The sequence below is a fragment of the Eucyclogobius newberryi genome, unplaced genomic scaffold (genome assembly GCF_026437365.1).
Source record: "Eucyclogobius newberryi isolate DKJ021-1_F unplaced genomic scaffold, fEucNew1.0.hap1 SCAF_9, whole genome shotgun sequence".
Classification (NCBI taxonomy): domain Eukaryota; kingdom Metazoa; phylum Chordata; class Actinopteri; order Gobiiformes; family Gobiidae; genus Eucyclogobius; species Eucyclogobius newberryi.
The window spans coordinates 11,645,903-11,660,311 of NW_027316532.1; the positions used below are offsets into that span (position 1 = coordinate 11,645,903).

The following is a 14,409-nucleotide window of genomic DNA, read 5'->3' on the forward strand; positions in this document are numbered from 1 at the left end:
ATGGCCGGAGCCCGCGCGGACAGCGGACCGCCTCCCGCCTTTTCCCGCTTCTTCTGCTTCTTAGACGGGCCACACGGAGCAGCAGCGCCTCTCTCTGGCGGCGGGAAGAACTGCACATGGTCCCGCCGCAAGTCACGGTCCCGCTGCAGGGGTCACGGTCCCGCGGCAGAGGTCCCGCTGCAGGGGTCCCGCGGCAGGGGTCCCGCGGCAGGGGTCCCGCGGCAGGGGTCCCGCGGCAGGTCACGTCCCGCTGCAGGGGTCCCACTGCAGGTCACGTCCCGCTGCAGGGGTCCCGCTGCAGGTCACGTCCCGCTGCAGGTCAGGAGCACAGGCCCCTCGTTCTTCTTTTCCACGAAGATCTCAACACATTTTTATTCTTCTCCTTTTGGGAACCATCTTTGTATCACCAATGTTATGATGAAAACACTCCAGTGTCCTTGTCCCAGTCTAGTCTGCTCTGCAGTGTCCTTGTCCCAGTCTAGTCTGCTCTCCAGTGTCCTTGTCCCAGTCTAGTCTGCTCTCCAGTGTCCTTGTCCCAGTCTAGTCTGCTCTCCAGTGTCCTTGTCCCAGTCTAGTCTGCTCTGCAGTGTCCTTGTCCCAGTCTAGTCTGCTCTCCAGTGTCCTTGTCCCAGTCTAGTCTGCTCTGCAGTGTCCTTGTCCCAGTTTAGTCTGCTCTGCAGTGTCCTTGTCCCAGTCTAGTCTGCTCTCCAGTGTCCTTGTCCCAGTCTAGTCTGCTCTGCAGTATCCTTGTCCCAGTCTAGTCTGCTCTCCAGTGTCCTTGTCCCAGTCTAGTCTGCTCTCCAGTGTCCTTGTCCCAGTCTAGTCTGCTCTGCAGTATCCTTGTCCCAGTCTAGTCTGCTCTCCAGTGTTCTTGTCCCAGTCTTGTCTGCTCTCCAGTGTCCTTGTCCCAGTCTAGTCTGCTCTGCAGTGTTCTTGTCCCAGTCTAGTCTGCTCTCCAGTGTCCTTGTCCCAGTCTAGTCTGCTCTGCAGTATCCTTGTCCCAGTCTAGTCTGCTCTCCAGTGTTCTTGTCCCAGTCTTGTCTGCTCTCCAGTGTCATTGTCCCAGTCTAGTCTGCTCTCCAGTGTTCTTGTCCCAGTCTAGTCTGCTCTGCAGTGTTCTTGTCCCAGTCTAGTCTGCTCTCCAGTGTTCTTGTCCCAGTCTAGTCTGCTCTCCAGTGTCCTTGTCCCAGTCTAGTCTGCTCTCCAGTGTCCTTGTCCCAGTCTAGTCTGCTCTGCAGTGTCCTTGTCCCAGTCTAGTCTGCTCTCCAGTGTCCTTGTCCCAGTCTAGTCTGCTCTGCAGTGTTCTTGTCCCAGTCTAGTGTGCTCTGCATCGTCCTTGTCCCAGTCTAGTCTGCTCTCCAGTGTCCTTGTCCCAGTCTAGTCTGCTCTCCAGTGTCCTTGTCCCAGTCTAGTCTGCTCTCCAGTGTCCTTGTCCCAGTCTAGTCTGCTCTCCAGTGTCCCTGTCCCAGTCTAGTCTGCTCTCCAGTGTCCTTGTCCCAGTCTAGTCTTCTCTGCAGCGTCCTCAGAGGTGTTTGCTCCGCATAGGCAGAGTATGACTTTTGACTTGGGGGAGGCAAACTTTTTATCCTCACAAATCTCATTCCCGAGCTCTGGCCGATGCTGAAACATTCAATTGGATATTTTGGGACTTCGATGTGTTAAGTTCTTAAAATATGAGCTGTCCTCACCACTAGGCTCAGAACCCTAGGCCCTGCACACTAGGCCCTTAACACTAGGCCCTGCACACTATGCCCTGCACACTAGGCCCTTAACACTAGGCCCCGCACCCTAGGTCCTTAACACTAGGCTCTGCACACTAGGTCCTTAACACTTGGCCCCGCACACTAGGACCTTAACACTAGGCCCTGCACACTAGGTCCTTAACACTTGGCCCCGCACACTAGGACCTTAACACTAGGCCCTGCACACTAGGCCCTGCACTCTAGGCCCTTAACACTAGGCCCCTAACACTAGGCCCTTAACACTAGGCCCTAAACACTAGGCCCTTAACACTGGGCCCCTAACACTAGGCCCTGAACACTAGGCCCCAAACACTAGGCCCCAAACACTAGCCCCTAAACAGTAGGCCCCAAACACTAGGCCCAGACTGCGTGCGCAGCTCTCTGTCACCAGCAGGAGGCAGCAGTGAGACACCGGATGTAGCGCACACAAACAGGAAGTTTCCTCAGCAGCAGCAGCGTTAGCGCGGTAAAGATGGAGGAGGATATGGAGCAGGAGCCCAGCACTTCTAAAGCCGCTCCGGACGGAGCCGCGGACAGAGCCTACGAGCTGCCCTGGGTGGAGAAGTACCGGCCCCTGAAGCTCTGTGACATTGTGGGGAACGAGGAGACGGTGAGCCGCCTGGAGGTGTTCGCCCGGGAGGGAAATGTCCCCAACATCATCATCGCAGGTGGGACATGTCCAACGCGGGGAACTGGGAGGACAAACTCTAGCCCCCTGGACAAGTGGGAGAGCTGGGGGGACAAACTGTAGCCCTCTGGACAAGTGGGAGAGCTGGGGGGGGGACAACTCTAGCCCCCTGGACAAGTGGGAGAGCTGGGGGGACAAACTCTAGCCCCCTGGACAAGTGGGAGAGCTGGGGGGGGACAACTCTAGCCCCCCGGGGACATGTTGTTTGTTTGACATCTTCTGTGTCCACACTTCACTGAGTGGGCTTCCAAACAGTCTCATTAGTTTGTGACATAATGACACTTGTGGTCAGTTTATTTCCAGTAGAAAAGACAAAAGTGGTAAACATTCCATTAGCTCTAAAATGGCCGATGGACTGACCAGAGAAATTACTGAGATTATTTTTACATGAAAACTTGTAAACAGTTTTTTTATTAAGTTGTGTTTCATTTTTTTAAATTTTTAACAAGTCCCTCTCCTGTAGTGGGACTGACACGTGTCAAAGGAGCTCGTCAAAGTCATTCAAAAGTGTCAGATTTAGTACATTGTACATCAGAACACAGACGGGTCAGCGGGACACGGACGGGTCAGCGGGACACGGACGGGTCAGCGGGACACGGACGGGTCAGCGGGACACGGACGGGTCAGCGGGACACGGACGGGTCAGAGGGACACGGACGGGTCAGAGGGACACAGACTGGTCAGCAGGACTGGACACGCTCATTTTTGCTCAGGACAAGCTCTGGAGTTCTTTGACCTAAGTAGAAAAATCATGATTAAACTAACACCATAGACATGTGTAATCATGATAAAACTAACACCATAGACATGTGTAATCATGTTTAAACTAACATTTTAGACATGTGTAATCATGATTAAACTAACACCATAGACATGTGTAATCATAATTAAACTAACACCATAGACATGTGTAATCATGATTAAACTAACATTATAGACATGTGTAATCATGATTAAACTAACATTATATACATGTGTAACCATGATTAAACTAACATTATAGACATGTGTAATCATGATTAAACTAACACCATAGACATGTGTAATCATGATTAAACTAACATTTTAGACATGTGTAATCATGATTAAACTAACATTTTAGACATGTGTAATCATGATTAAACTAACATTTTAGACATGTGTAATCATGATTAAACTAACATTTTAGACATGTGTAATCATGATTAAACTAACACCATAGACATGTGTAATCATGATTAAACTAACATCATAGACGTGTAATCATGATTAAACTAACATCATAGACGTGTAATCATGATTAAACTAACATTATAGACATGTGTAATCATGATTAAACTAACATTATAGACATGTGTAATCATGATTAAACTAACACCATAGACATGTGTAATTTAATCACCATAGACATATGTAATCATGATTATACTAACATTATAGACATGTGTAATCATGATTAAACTAACATTATAGACATGTAATCATGATTAAACTAACACCATAGACATGTGTAATTTAATCACCATAGACATGTGTAATCATGATTAAACTAACATTATAGACATGTAATCATGATTAAACTAACATAGACATGTGTAATCATGATTAAACTAACATCATAGACATGTGTAATCATGATTAAACTAACACCATAGACATGTGTAATCATGATTAAACTAACACAATAGACATGTGTAATCATGATTAAACTAACATTTTAGACATGTGTAATCATGATTAAACTAACATTTTAGACATGTGTAATCATGATTAAACTAACACCATAGACATGTGTAATCATAATTAAACTAACACCATAGACATGTGTAATCATGATTAAACTAACATTATAGACATGTGTAATCATGATTAAACTAACACCATAGACATGTGTAATTTAATCACCATAGACATATGTAATCATGATTATACTAACATTATAGACATGTGTAATCATGATTAAACTAACATTATAGACATGTAATCATGATTAAACTAACACCATAGACATGTGTAATTTAATCACCATAGACATGTGTAATCATGATTAAACTAACATTATAGACATGTAATCATGATTAAACTAACATAGACATGTGTAATCATGATTAAACTAACATCATAGACATGTGTAATCATGATTAAACTAACACCATAGACATGTGTAATCATGATTAAACTAACACAATAGACATGTGTAATCATGATTAAACTAACATTTTAGACATGTGTAATCATGATTAAACTAACATTTTAGACATGTGTAATCATGATTAAACTAACACCATAGACATGTGTAATCATAATTAAACTAACACCATAGACATGTGTAATCATGATTAAACTAACATTATAGACATGTGTAATCATGATTAAACTAACATTATAGACATGTGTAACCATGATTAAACTAACATTATAGACATGTGTAATCATGATTAAACTAACACCATAGACATGTGTAATCATGATTAAACTAACATTTTAGACATGTGTAATCATGATTAAACTAACACCATAGACATGTGTAATCATGATTAAACTAACATTATAGACATGTGTAATCATGATTAAACTAACATTATAGACATGTAATCATGATTAAACTAACACCATAGACATGTGTAATTTGATCACCATAGACATGTGTAATCATGATTAAACTAACATTATAGACATGTGTAATCATGATTAAACTAACATTATAGACATGTAATCATGATTAAACTAACATAGACATGTGTAATCATGATTAAACTAACATCATAGACGTGTAATCATGATTAAACTAACATTATAGACATGTGTAATCATGATTAAACTAACATTATAGACATGTGTAATCATGATTAAACTAACACCATAGACATGTGTAATTTAATCACCATAGACATGTGTAATCATGATTATACTAACATTATAGACATGTGTAATCATGATTAAACTAACATTATAGACATGTAATCATGATTAAACTAACACCATAGACATGTGTAATTTAATCACCATAGACATGTGTAATCATGATTAAACTAACATTATAGACATGTAATCATGATTAAACTAACATAGACATGTGTAATCATGATTAAACTAACATCATAGACATGTGTAATCATGATTAAACTAACATTTTAGACATGTGTAATCATGATTAAACTAACACCATAGACATGTGTAATCATGATTAAACTAACATTTTAGACATGTGTAATCATGATTAAACTAACATTTTAGACATGTGTAATCATGATTAAACTAACACCATAGACATGTGTAATCATAATTAAACTAACACCATAGACATGTGTAATCATGATTAAACTAACATTATAGACATGTGTAATCATGATTAAACTAACATTATAGACATGTGTAACCATGATTAAACTAACATTATAGACATGTGTAATCATGATTAAACTAACACCATAGACATGTGTAATCATGATTAAACTAACATTTTAGACATGTGTAATCATGATTAAACTAACACCATAGACATGTGTAATCATGATTAAACTAACATTATAGACATGTGTAATCATGATTAAACTAACATTATAGACATGTAATCATGATTAAACTAACACCATAGACATGTGTAATTTAATCACCATAGACATGTGTAATCATGATTAAACTAACATTATAGACATGTGTAATCATGATTAAACTAACATTATAGACATGTAATCATGATTAAACTAACATAGACATGTGTAATCATGATTAAACTAACATCATAGACGTGTAATCATGATTAAACTAACATTATAGACATGTGTAATCATGATTAAACTAACATTATAGACATGTGTAATCATGATTAAACTAACACCATAGACATGTGTAATTTAATCACCATAGACATGTGTAATCATGATTATACTAACATTATAGACATGTGTAATCATGATTAAACTAACATTATAGACATGTAATCATGATTAAACTAACACCATAGACATGTGTAATTTAATCACCATAGACATGTGTAATCATGATTAAACTAACATTATAGACATGTGTAATCATGATTAAACTAACATTATAGACATGTAATCATGATTAAACTAACAGACATGTGTAATCATGATTAAACTAACATCATAGACATGTGTAATCATGATTAAACTAACATTATAGACATGTGTAATCATGATTAAACTAACACCATAGACATGTTCAGCACATTTAAAAGAAAAGCGTTGCATCTACAATGATGTCACACTTTACACTTGTTGAATTGGGGGAAAACGTCATGTTGTATTTTACAGGCTTTTTCACCCTCAAGCAACGATGTGTTTGTGTCAGAACCTGTCCCCTGAACCTGTCCCCTGACCCTGCATGTGCTTTGTGCCCCTCAGGGCCCCCTGGCACCGGGAAAACCACCAGTATCCTGTGCCTGGCGCGGGCCTTACTGGGAACATCCATGAAGGACGCTGTCCTGGAGCTGAACGCCTCCAACGACAGGTACGACAGACACATGTACTGACCGACTACAGACACCAGACAATACGACTACAGACACCAGACAATACGACTACAGACACCAGACAATACGACTACAGACACCAGACAATACGACTACAGACACCAGACAATACGACTACAGACACCAGACAATACGACTTCAGACACCAGACAATACGACTACAGACACCAGACAATACGACTACAGACACCAGACAATACGACTACAGACACGAGGTCTACAGACACACACACAGTAGGACAATGGACAAACATAAATAGGCGAATAATATGAATTCAATGAATTCAAAGTAGAAAGATGAAATGAAGGATGTGTAGTATCGAGTACTTTCACATACTTGTGTACTTTCACATACTTGTGTACTTTCACATACTTGTGTACTTTCACATACTTGTGTACTTTCACATACTTGTGTTTGTTCCAGAGGGATTGATGTGGTTCGAAATAAAATCAAGATGTTTGCTCAACAAAAGGTGACTCTCCCCAAAGGACGACACAAGATTATAATCCTGGACGAGGCCGACAGGTCAGTGGACTGGGCATGAGGGTGAAGGGCACATCGTGAGGGCAAAGGGCGCATCATGAGGGCGAAGGGCGCATCGTGAGAAGGGCGCATCGTGAGGAGGGCGAAGGGCGCATCGTGAGGAGGGCGAAGGGCGCGTCGTGAGGGCGAAGGGCGCGTCGTGAGGGCGAAGGGCGCGTCGTGAGGGCGAAGGGCGCGTCGTGAGGCGAAGGGCGCGTCGTGAGGGCGAAGGGCGCGTCGTGAGGGCGGAGGGCGCATCGTGAGGAGGGCGGAGGGCGCATCGTGAGGAGGGCGAAGGGCGCATCGTGAGGAGGGCGAAGGGCGCATCGTGAGGAGGGCGAAGGGCGCATCGTGAGGAGGGCGAAGGGCGCATCGTGAGGAGGGCGAAGGGCGCATCGTGAGGAGGGCGAAGGGCGCATCGTGAGGAGGGCGAAGGGCGCATCGTGAGGAGGGCGAAGGGCGCATCGTGAGGAGGGCGAAGGGCGCATCGTGAGGAGGGCGAAGGGCAAATCGTGAGGAGGGCGAAGGGCAAATCGTGAGGAGGGCGAAGGGCAAATCGTGAGGAAGGCGAAGGGCGCATCGTGAGGAGGGCGAAGGGCGCACGATGTGCCCTTCGTGAGGGAGCGAAGGGCGCATCGAGAGGGCGAAGGACGCATCGTGAGGAGGGCGAAGGGCGCATCGTGAGGAGGGCGAAGGGCGCATCGTGAGGAGGGCGAAGGGCGCATCGTGAGGAGGGCGAAGGGCGCATCGTGAGGAGGGCGAAGGGCGCGTCGTGAGGGCGAAGGGCGCGTCGTGAGGGCGAAGGGCGCGTCGTGAGGGCGAAGGGCGCGTCGTGAGGGCGAAGGGCGCGTCGTGAGGAGGGCGAAGGGCGCGTCGTGAGGAGGGCGAAGGGCGCGTCGTGAGGAGGGCGAAGGGCGCGTCGTGAGGAGGGCGAAGGGCGCGTCGTGAGGAGGGCGAAGGGCGCACGATGTGCCCTTCGTGAGGGAGCGAAGGGCGCATCGTGAGGAAGCAAAGGGCGCATCGTGAGGGAGCGAAGGGCGCATCGTGAGGGAGCGTGAAGGGCGCATCATGAGGAGGGCGAAGGGCGCATCATGAGGAGGGCGAAGGGCAAATCGTGAGGAGGGCGAAGGGCAAATCGTGAGGAGGGCGAAGGGCAAATCGTGAGGAGGGCGAAGGGCAAATCGTGAGGAGGGCGAAGGGCAAATCGTGAGGAGGGCGAAGGGCAAATCGTGAGGAGGGCGAAGGGCGCCTCGTGAGGAGGGCGAAGGGCGCACGATGTGCCCTTCGTGAGGGAGTGAAGGGCGCATCGTGAGGGAGCGAAGGGCGCATCGTGAGGGAGCGAAGGGCGCATCGTGAGGGAGCGAAGGGCAAATCATGAGGAGGGCGAAGGGCACATCATGAGGAGGGCGAAGGGCACATCATGAGGAGGGCGAAGGGCGCGTCGTGAGGGCGAAGGGCGCGTCGTGAGGAGGGCGAAGGGCGCATCGTGAGGAGGGCGAAGGGCGCATCGTGAGGAGGGCGAAGGGCGCATCGTGAGGAGGGCGAAGGGCGCATCGTGAGGAGGGCGAAGGGCGCATCGTGAGGAGGGCGAAGGGCGCATCGTGAGGGAGCGAAGGGCGCATCGTGAGGGAGCGAAGGGCGCATCGTGAGGGAGCGAAGGGCGCATCGTGAGGGAGCGAAGGGCGCATCGTGAGGGAGCGAAGGGCGCATCGTGAGGGAGCGCGAAGGGCGCATCGTGAGGGAGCGCGAAGGGCGCATCGTGAGGGAGCGCGAAGGGCGCATCGTGAGGGAGCGCGAAGGGCGCATCATGAGGAGGGCGAAGGGCAAATCGTGAGGAAGGCGAAGGGCGCATCGTGAGGAAGGCGAAGGGCGCATCGTGAGGAAGGCGAAGGGCGCATCGTGAGGAGGGCGAAGGGCGCACGATGTGCCCTTCGTGAGGGAGCGAAGGGCGCATCGTGAGGGAGCGAAGGGCGCATCGTGAGGGAGCGAAGGGCGCATCGTGAGGGAGCGAAGGGCGCATCGTGAGGAGGGCGAAGGGTGCACGATGTGCCCTTCGCGCTTCGTGAGGGAGCGAAGGGCGCATCATGTGCCCTTCGCGCTTCGTGAGGGAGCGAAGGGCGCATCATGTGCCCTTCGCGCTTCGTGAGGGAGCGAAGGGCGCATCGTGAGGACGGCGAAGGGCGCATCGTGAGGACGGCGAAGGGCGCATCGTGAGGAGGGCGAAGGGCGCATCGTGAGGAGGGCGAAGGGCGCATCGTGAGGAGGGCGAAGGGCGCATCGTGAGGAGGGCGAAGGGCGCATCGTGAGGAGGGCGCATCGTGAGGAGGGCGCATCGTGAGGAGGGCGAAGGGCGCATCGTGAGGAGGGCGAAGGGCGCATCTTGAGGAGGGCGAAGGGCGCATCGTGAGGAGGGCGCATCGTGAGGAGGGCGAAGGGCGCATCGTGAGGAGGGCGAAGGGCGCATCGGGCGAAGGGCGCATCGTGAGGAGGGCGAAGGGCGCATCGTGAGGAGGGCGAAGGGCGCATCGTGAGGAGGGCGAAGGGCGCATCGTGAGGAGGGCGAAGGGCGCATCGTGAGGAGGGCGAAGGGCGCATCGTGAGGAGGGCGAAGGGCACATCGTGAGGGAGCGAAGGGCACATCGTGAGGGCGAAAGGCACATCGTGAGGGCAAAGGGACAGGAACGCTGGGATTGATCGGGCCCCTGAAAAGATGTTTAAATCCATTATGTATGTTTTGATTTTCTCACAATCGCAGACCCCACCATGCTGTGTGCATTGTGTCACCATGGTAACTGTAGAGTCACTACTGGTTGAAGGTGTTCAGCGTGTCTTCCAAAGCGTCAATAATAGTCCAGTGAAATAGTTTAAATGGATTTATTCACTTTGCCACAATAACACTGGAACTACATTAGACACGGTCAAAACTCGTGTGCCTCTCCACCTTCTGTGTACTTTACACACCCGACAACTACCCACAGGGCCCCACAGCGCCCCACAGCACCCCACAGGGCCCCACAGCGCCCCACAGGGGCTGGAGGTGCACATGAAGCTCCTCACAGGACGTGAGCCAGACTTGGGGGTGCAAAGTTGATACTCTTCCACTGAGTGTCCTTACTTATTGAAATGAGGTTGCGATGACCCTTTGGCCCCTGTAGACTCGGGCTGCACGGGCCCCTGATGGACTAAAGGCTAAACTAGTGACCACACCTGCTGTAGTCCACACGAAGACGGATCTTTATGGTGCGACTGGGTTAAAACAAAGCCTGAAGTGAATCTGACACACAATGTGTTCATATTAATAAAGTTGTCTCTCTGTCTCTGTCTCTGTAGCATGACAGACGGGGCACAGCAGGCCTTGCGGCGCATCATGGAGATCTACTCCAAAACCACTCGTTTCGCTCTGGCATGTAACGCCTCCGACCGCATCATCGAGCCCATCCAGTCCCGATGTGCCGTGCTGCGATACGCCAAGCTCAGCGACGCCCAGATCCTGTCCCGCCTCCAGGGCGTGGTCCAGCAGGAGACGCTGAGTGTGACCGACGACGGGCTGGAGGCCATCATCTTCACCGCCCAGGGGGACATGAGACAGGTACACACACACACACACACACACACACACACACGAGACAGGTACACACACACACACACACACGAGACAGGTACACACACACACACACACACACAAGACAGGTACACACACACACACACACACGAGACAGGTACACACACACACACAGGGGGACATGAGACAGGTACACACACACACACACGGGGACATGAGACAGGTACACACACACACACACGGGGACATGAGACAGGTACACACACACACACACACACAGGGGGACATGAGAAAGGTACACACACACACACACACACAGGGGGACATGAGACAGGTACACACACACACACAGGGGGACATGAGACAGGTACACACACGCACGTACACACACACACACACACACACACACACAGGGGGACATGAGACAGGTACACACACACACACACACACACACACAGGGGGACATGAGACAGGTACACACACGCACGTACACACACGTACACACACACACACACAGGGGGACATGAGACAGGTACACACACACACACACACACAGGGGGACATGAGACAGGTACACACACACACACACACACACACACACACACAGGGGGACATGAGACAGGTGTGTGTGTGTTTGACTGGAGCTGTTTCCTGGTCCAGGCCCTGAACAACCTTCAGTCGACTCACTCGGGCTTCGGCTTCATCAACAGCGAGAACGTGTTCAAAGTGTGCGACGAGCCCCACCCCCTGCTGGTGAAAGGCATGCTGGGAAACTGTGTTCAGGCCCAGGTGGACGAGGCGTACCGCGTCATGGAGCAGCTGTGGAGGCTGGGCTACTCCCCCGAGGACATCATCGGAAACGTTTTCAGAGTCTGCAAGACCTACAGCATGCCTGAGTACCTCAAGCTGGAGTTTATCAAGGTACTCCACACAATGCCACCTAGAGGCTGTGACAGGAGGCGCAGTCTCTTACAGGTGTGACAGGAGGCGCGGTCTCTTACCAATGTTATAGGAGGCGCGGTCTCTTACAGGTGTTACAGGAGGCGCTCTCACGTGCTGTTGTCTGTGTTACAGGAGGCGCTCTCACGTGCTGTTGTCTGTGTTACAAGAGGCGCTCTCACATGCTGTTGTCTGTGTTACAGGAGGCGCTCTCACGTGCTGTCTGTGTTACAGGAGGCGCTCTCACGTGCTGTTGTCTGTGTTACAGGAGGCACTCTCACGTGCTGCTGTTTGTGTTACAGGAGGCGCTCTCACGTGCTGTTGTCTGTTACAGGAGGCACTCTCACGTGCTGCTGTCTGTGTTACAGGAGGTGCTCTCACGTGCTGTTGTCTGTGTTACAGGAGGCACTCTCACGTGCTGTTGTCTGTGTTACAGGAGGCGCTCTCACGTGCTGTTGTCTGTGTTACAGGAGGCGCTCTCACGTGCTGTTGTCTGTGTTACAGGAGGCGCTCTCACGTGCTGTTGTCTGTGTTACAGGAGATCGGTTACACTCATATGCGAGTGGCTGAGGGGGTGAACTCTTTGCTGCAGATGGCGGGGCTTGTGGCCAGGCTGTGTAGCAAAGCTGCACCTCCTGCCGCCTCCTGAGGACCCGAGGAGAGACCCCGACCCCGAGGAGACTGTTACTATGGAGCTTTGAGAGCCTGGCAAGCCACGACCAAAGCCTGTATTAGACAGTTTTAGCTTGAGATGGGGATGAGAGAAGGGAGGACATGAAGCAAGTGGTCCAAGCTGAGGCTCAAACCGTTTTAACCACTTTAACCACCGGAAAGTTCCACATTCTGTTTTATGAATAAGTGTATTTTCTCCCCAAGTGAAGCTGGATTTAATAAATGCTGGAAATGTTGTGATGACGTCATAGTGAGAGCCTGGTTCAGGGTCGGTCCACACGTCTTCGGCTCCTCCTCTCGCCGTCTTCGGCTCCTCCTCTCGCCGTCTTCGGCCCCGTCTCTCGCCGTCTTCGGCCCGTCCTCTCGGTGTTTTCGGCCCCTCTTCCCTGCGTCTTCGGCCCCGCCCCCCTCGGTGTCACTGGTACAAACGGCTGTGACCTTTGCCCTCTGTATACTGTGTCTCACATGTTCTCAATGAAAGGTGATTAAAAGTGCGTCCTGTCGTGTCTTTAACAGTCTCGCTCTCACTGCTTTTGGACAGGGACATTTCTAATTGTCTCATTATGAATTATAACTTTCATTTTAAAGGAGCGTTTACATAAAAGAGTTGATAAATGGAAACTTGGACAGCGCGATTGAAACTTAAAGGTTGAATAGAGGATTTTTCTAGGGCCCTTGCGATACGATACGTATCTCGATACTTGTATATTCCGATACAATTCCCTCATTACAATATGTGTCCCCGATACATTTTTGAAAAAAAGGGTCTTAAAAATGTACCAAATGGGTCATGTTTTTACACTGGAAACAATTGGCCTGGTCAGAACCTGCAGCATCTTCTGCCCAGAGGAGCTTCTGCTCAGGTCCACAGCTCCTCCTCGCTCCAGAGGAGCTTCTGCTCAGGTCCACAGCTCCTCCTCGCTCCAGAGGAGCTTCTGCTCAGGTCCACAGCTCCTCCTCCTCGCTCCAGAGGAGATTCTGCTCAGGTCCACAGCTCCTCCTCCTCGCTCCAGAGGAGATTCTGCTCAGGTCCACAGCTCCACCTCATCCAGAGGAGCTTCTGCTCAGGTCCACAGCTCCTCCTCGCTCCAGAGGAGCTTCTGATCTGGTCCACAGCTCCACCTCATCCAGAGGAGCTTCTGCTCAGGTCCACAGCTCCTCCTCGCTCCAGAGGAGCAGCACAAACAGATCAAAAGTAATATTCCACCTCATTTAAAGCCTACAGGCCACAAAAATCTTTATTTTTTTTAAAATAAAATCTATACAGAGTCTGATATTTTGAACATCCTCAAGCGACTTAGTCCCTTTTTTTAAAAATGTGCACACTCCCCTCTCCCCCTCCTGTTGTTTCTGAGGCCCCACCTCTACACGTGTGTTTGTTTATTAGCACGATGGATCGCATCGTCTCTCGTCTCCACAGATTTTCGTCTCTTCTGAGCTCGAACTGTCTTTCTGTCGTCCCTCAGCCATGTTTGTACTTGGCGGTCTGAAGCTTCACTGAAGGAACTCGCTGAACACACCGGCACATCAACCACACATGTGCAGCCACGTGATGCTATGGGAACCAGGCTGCAGGTGTGCAGCAGCATGCAGGGAATGATTGACATGTGGGAGAACTACTGAGCTGTCCACGCTACTAGGACATGACTCTGGTCTCAAAAATCCCCAATTCAACCTTTAAGTCATGAGCAGATACAGCTGTGTTAGAACAGCCGAGCGTAAAATGGGACGACATACAGTAAACTGTCAGTCGGGATACTGCACACCACTGCGGCCGAATGCACATGAAGTCTGGCATATGTGCTG

General features: G+C 49.3%; 1 protein-coding gene across 1 annotated transcript; it reads left to right on the plus strand.

The window, feature by feature from the left end:
- The first annotated feature begins 2,203 nt into the window (after nt 1-2,203).
- On the plus strand, nt 2,204-13,085 carry rfc2 (replication factor C (activator 1) 2). The gene is made up of 6 exons (XM_072438545.1): nt 2,204-2,410; nt 6,780-6,885; nt 7,332-7,433; nt 10,761-11,019; nt 11,653-11,913; nt 12,470-13,085. The coding sequence occupies exons 1-6, from the start codon at nt 2,215-2,217 to the stop codon at nt 12,578-12,580; spliced, it is 1,035 nt and encodes a 344-aa protein (XP_072294646.1). The 5' UTR covers nt 2,204-2,214; the 3' UTR covers nt 12,581-13,085.
- The last annotated feature ends 1,324 nt before the right edge of the window (nt 13,086-14,409 follow it).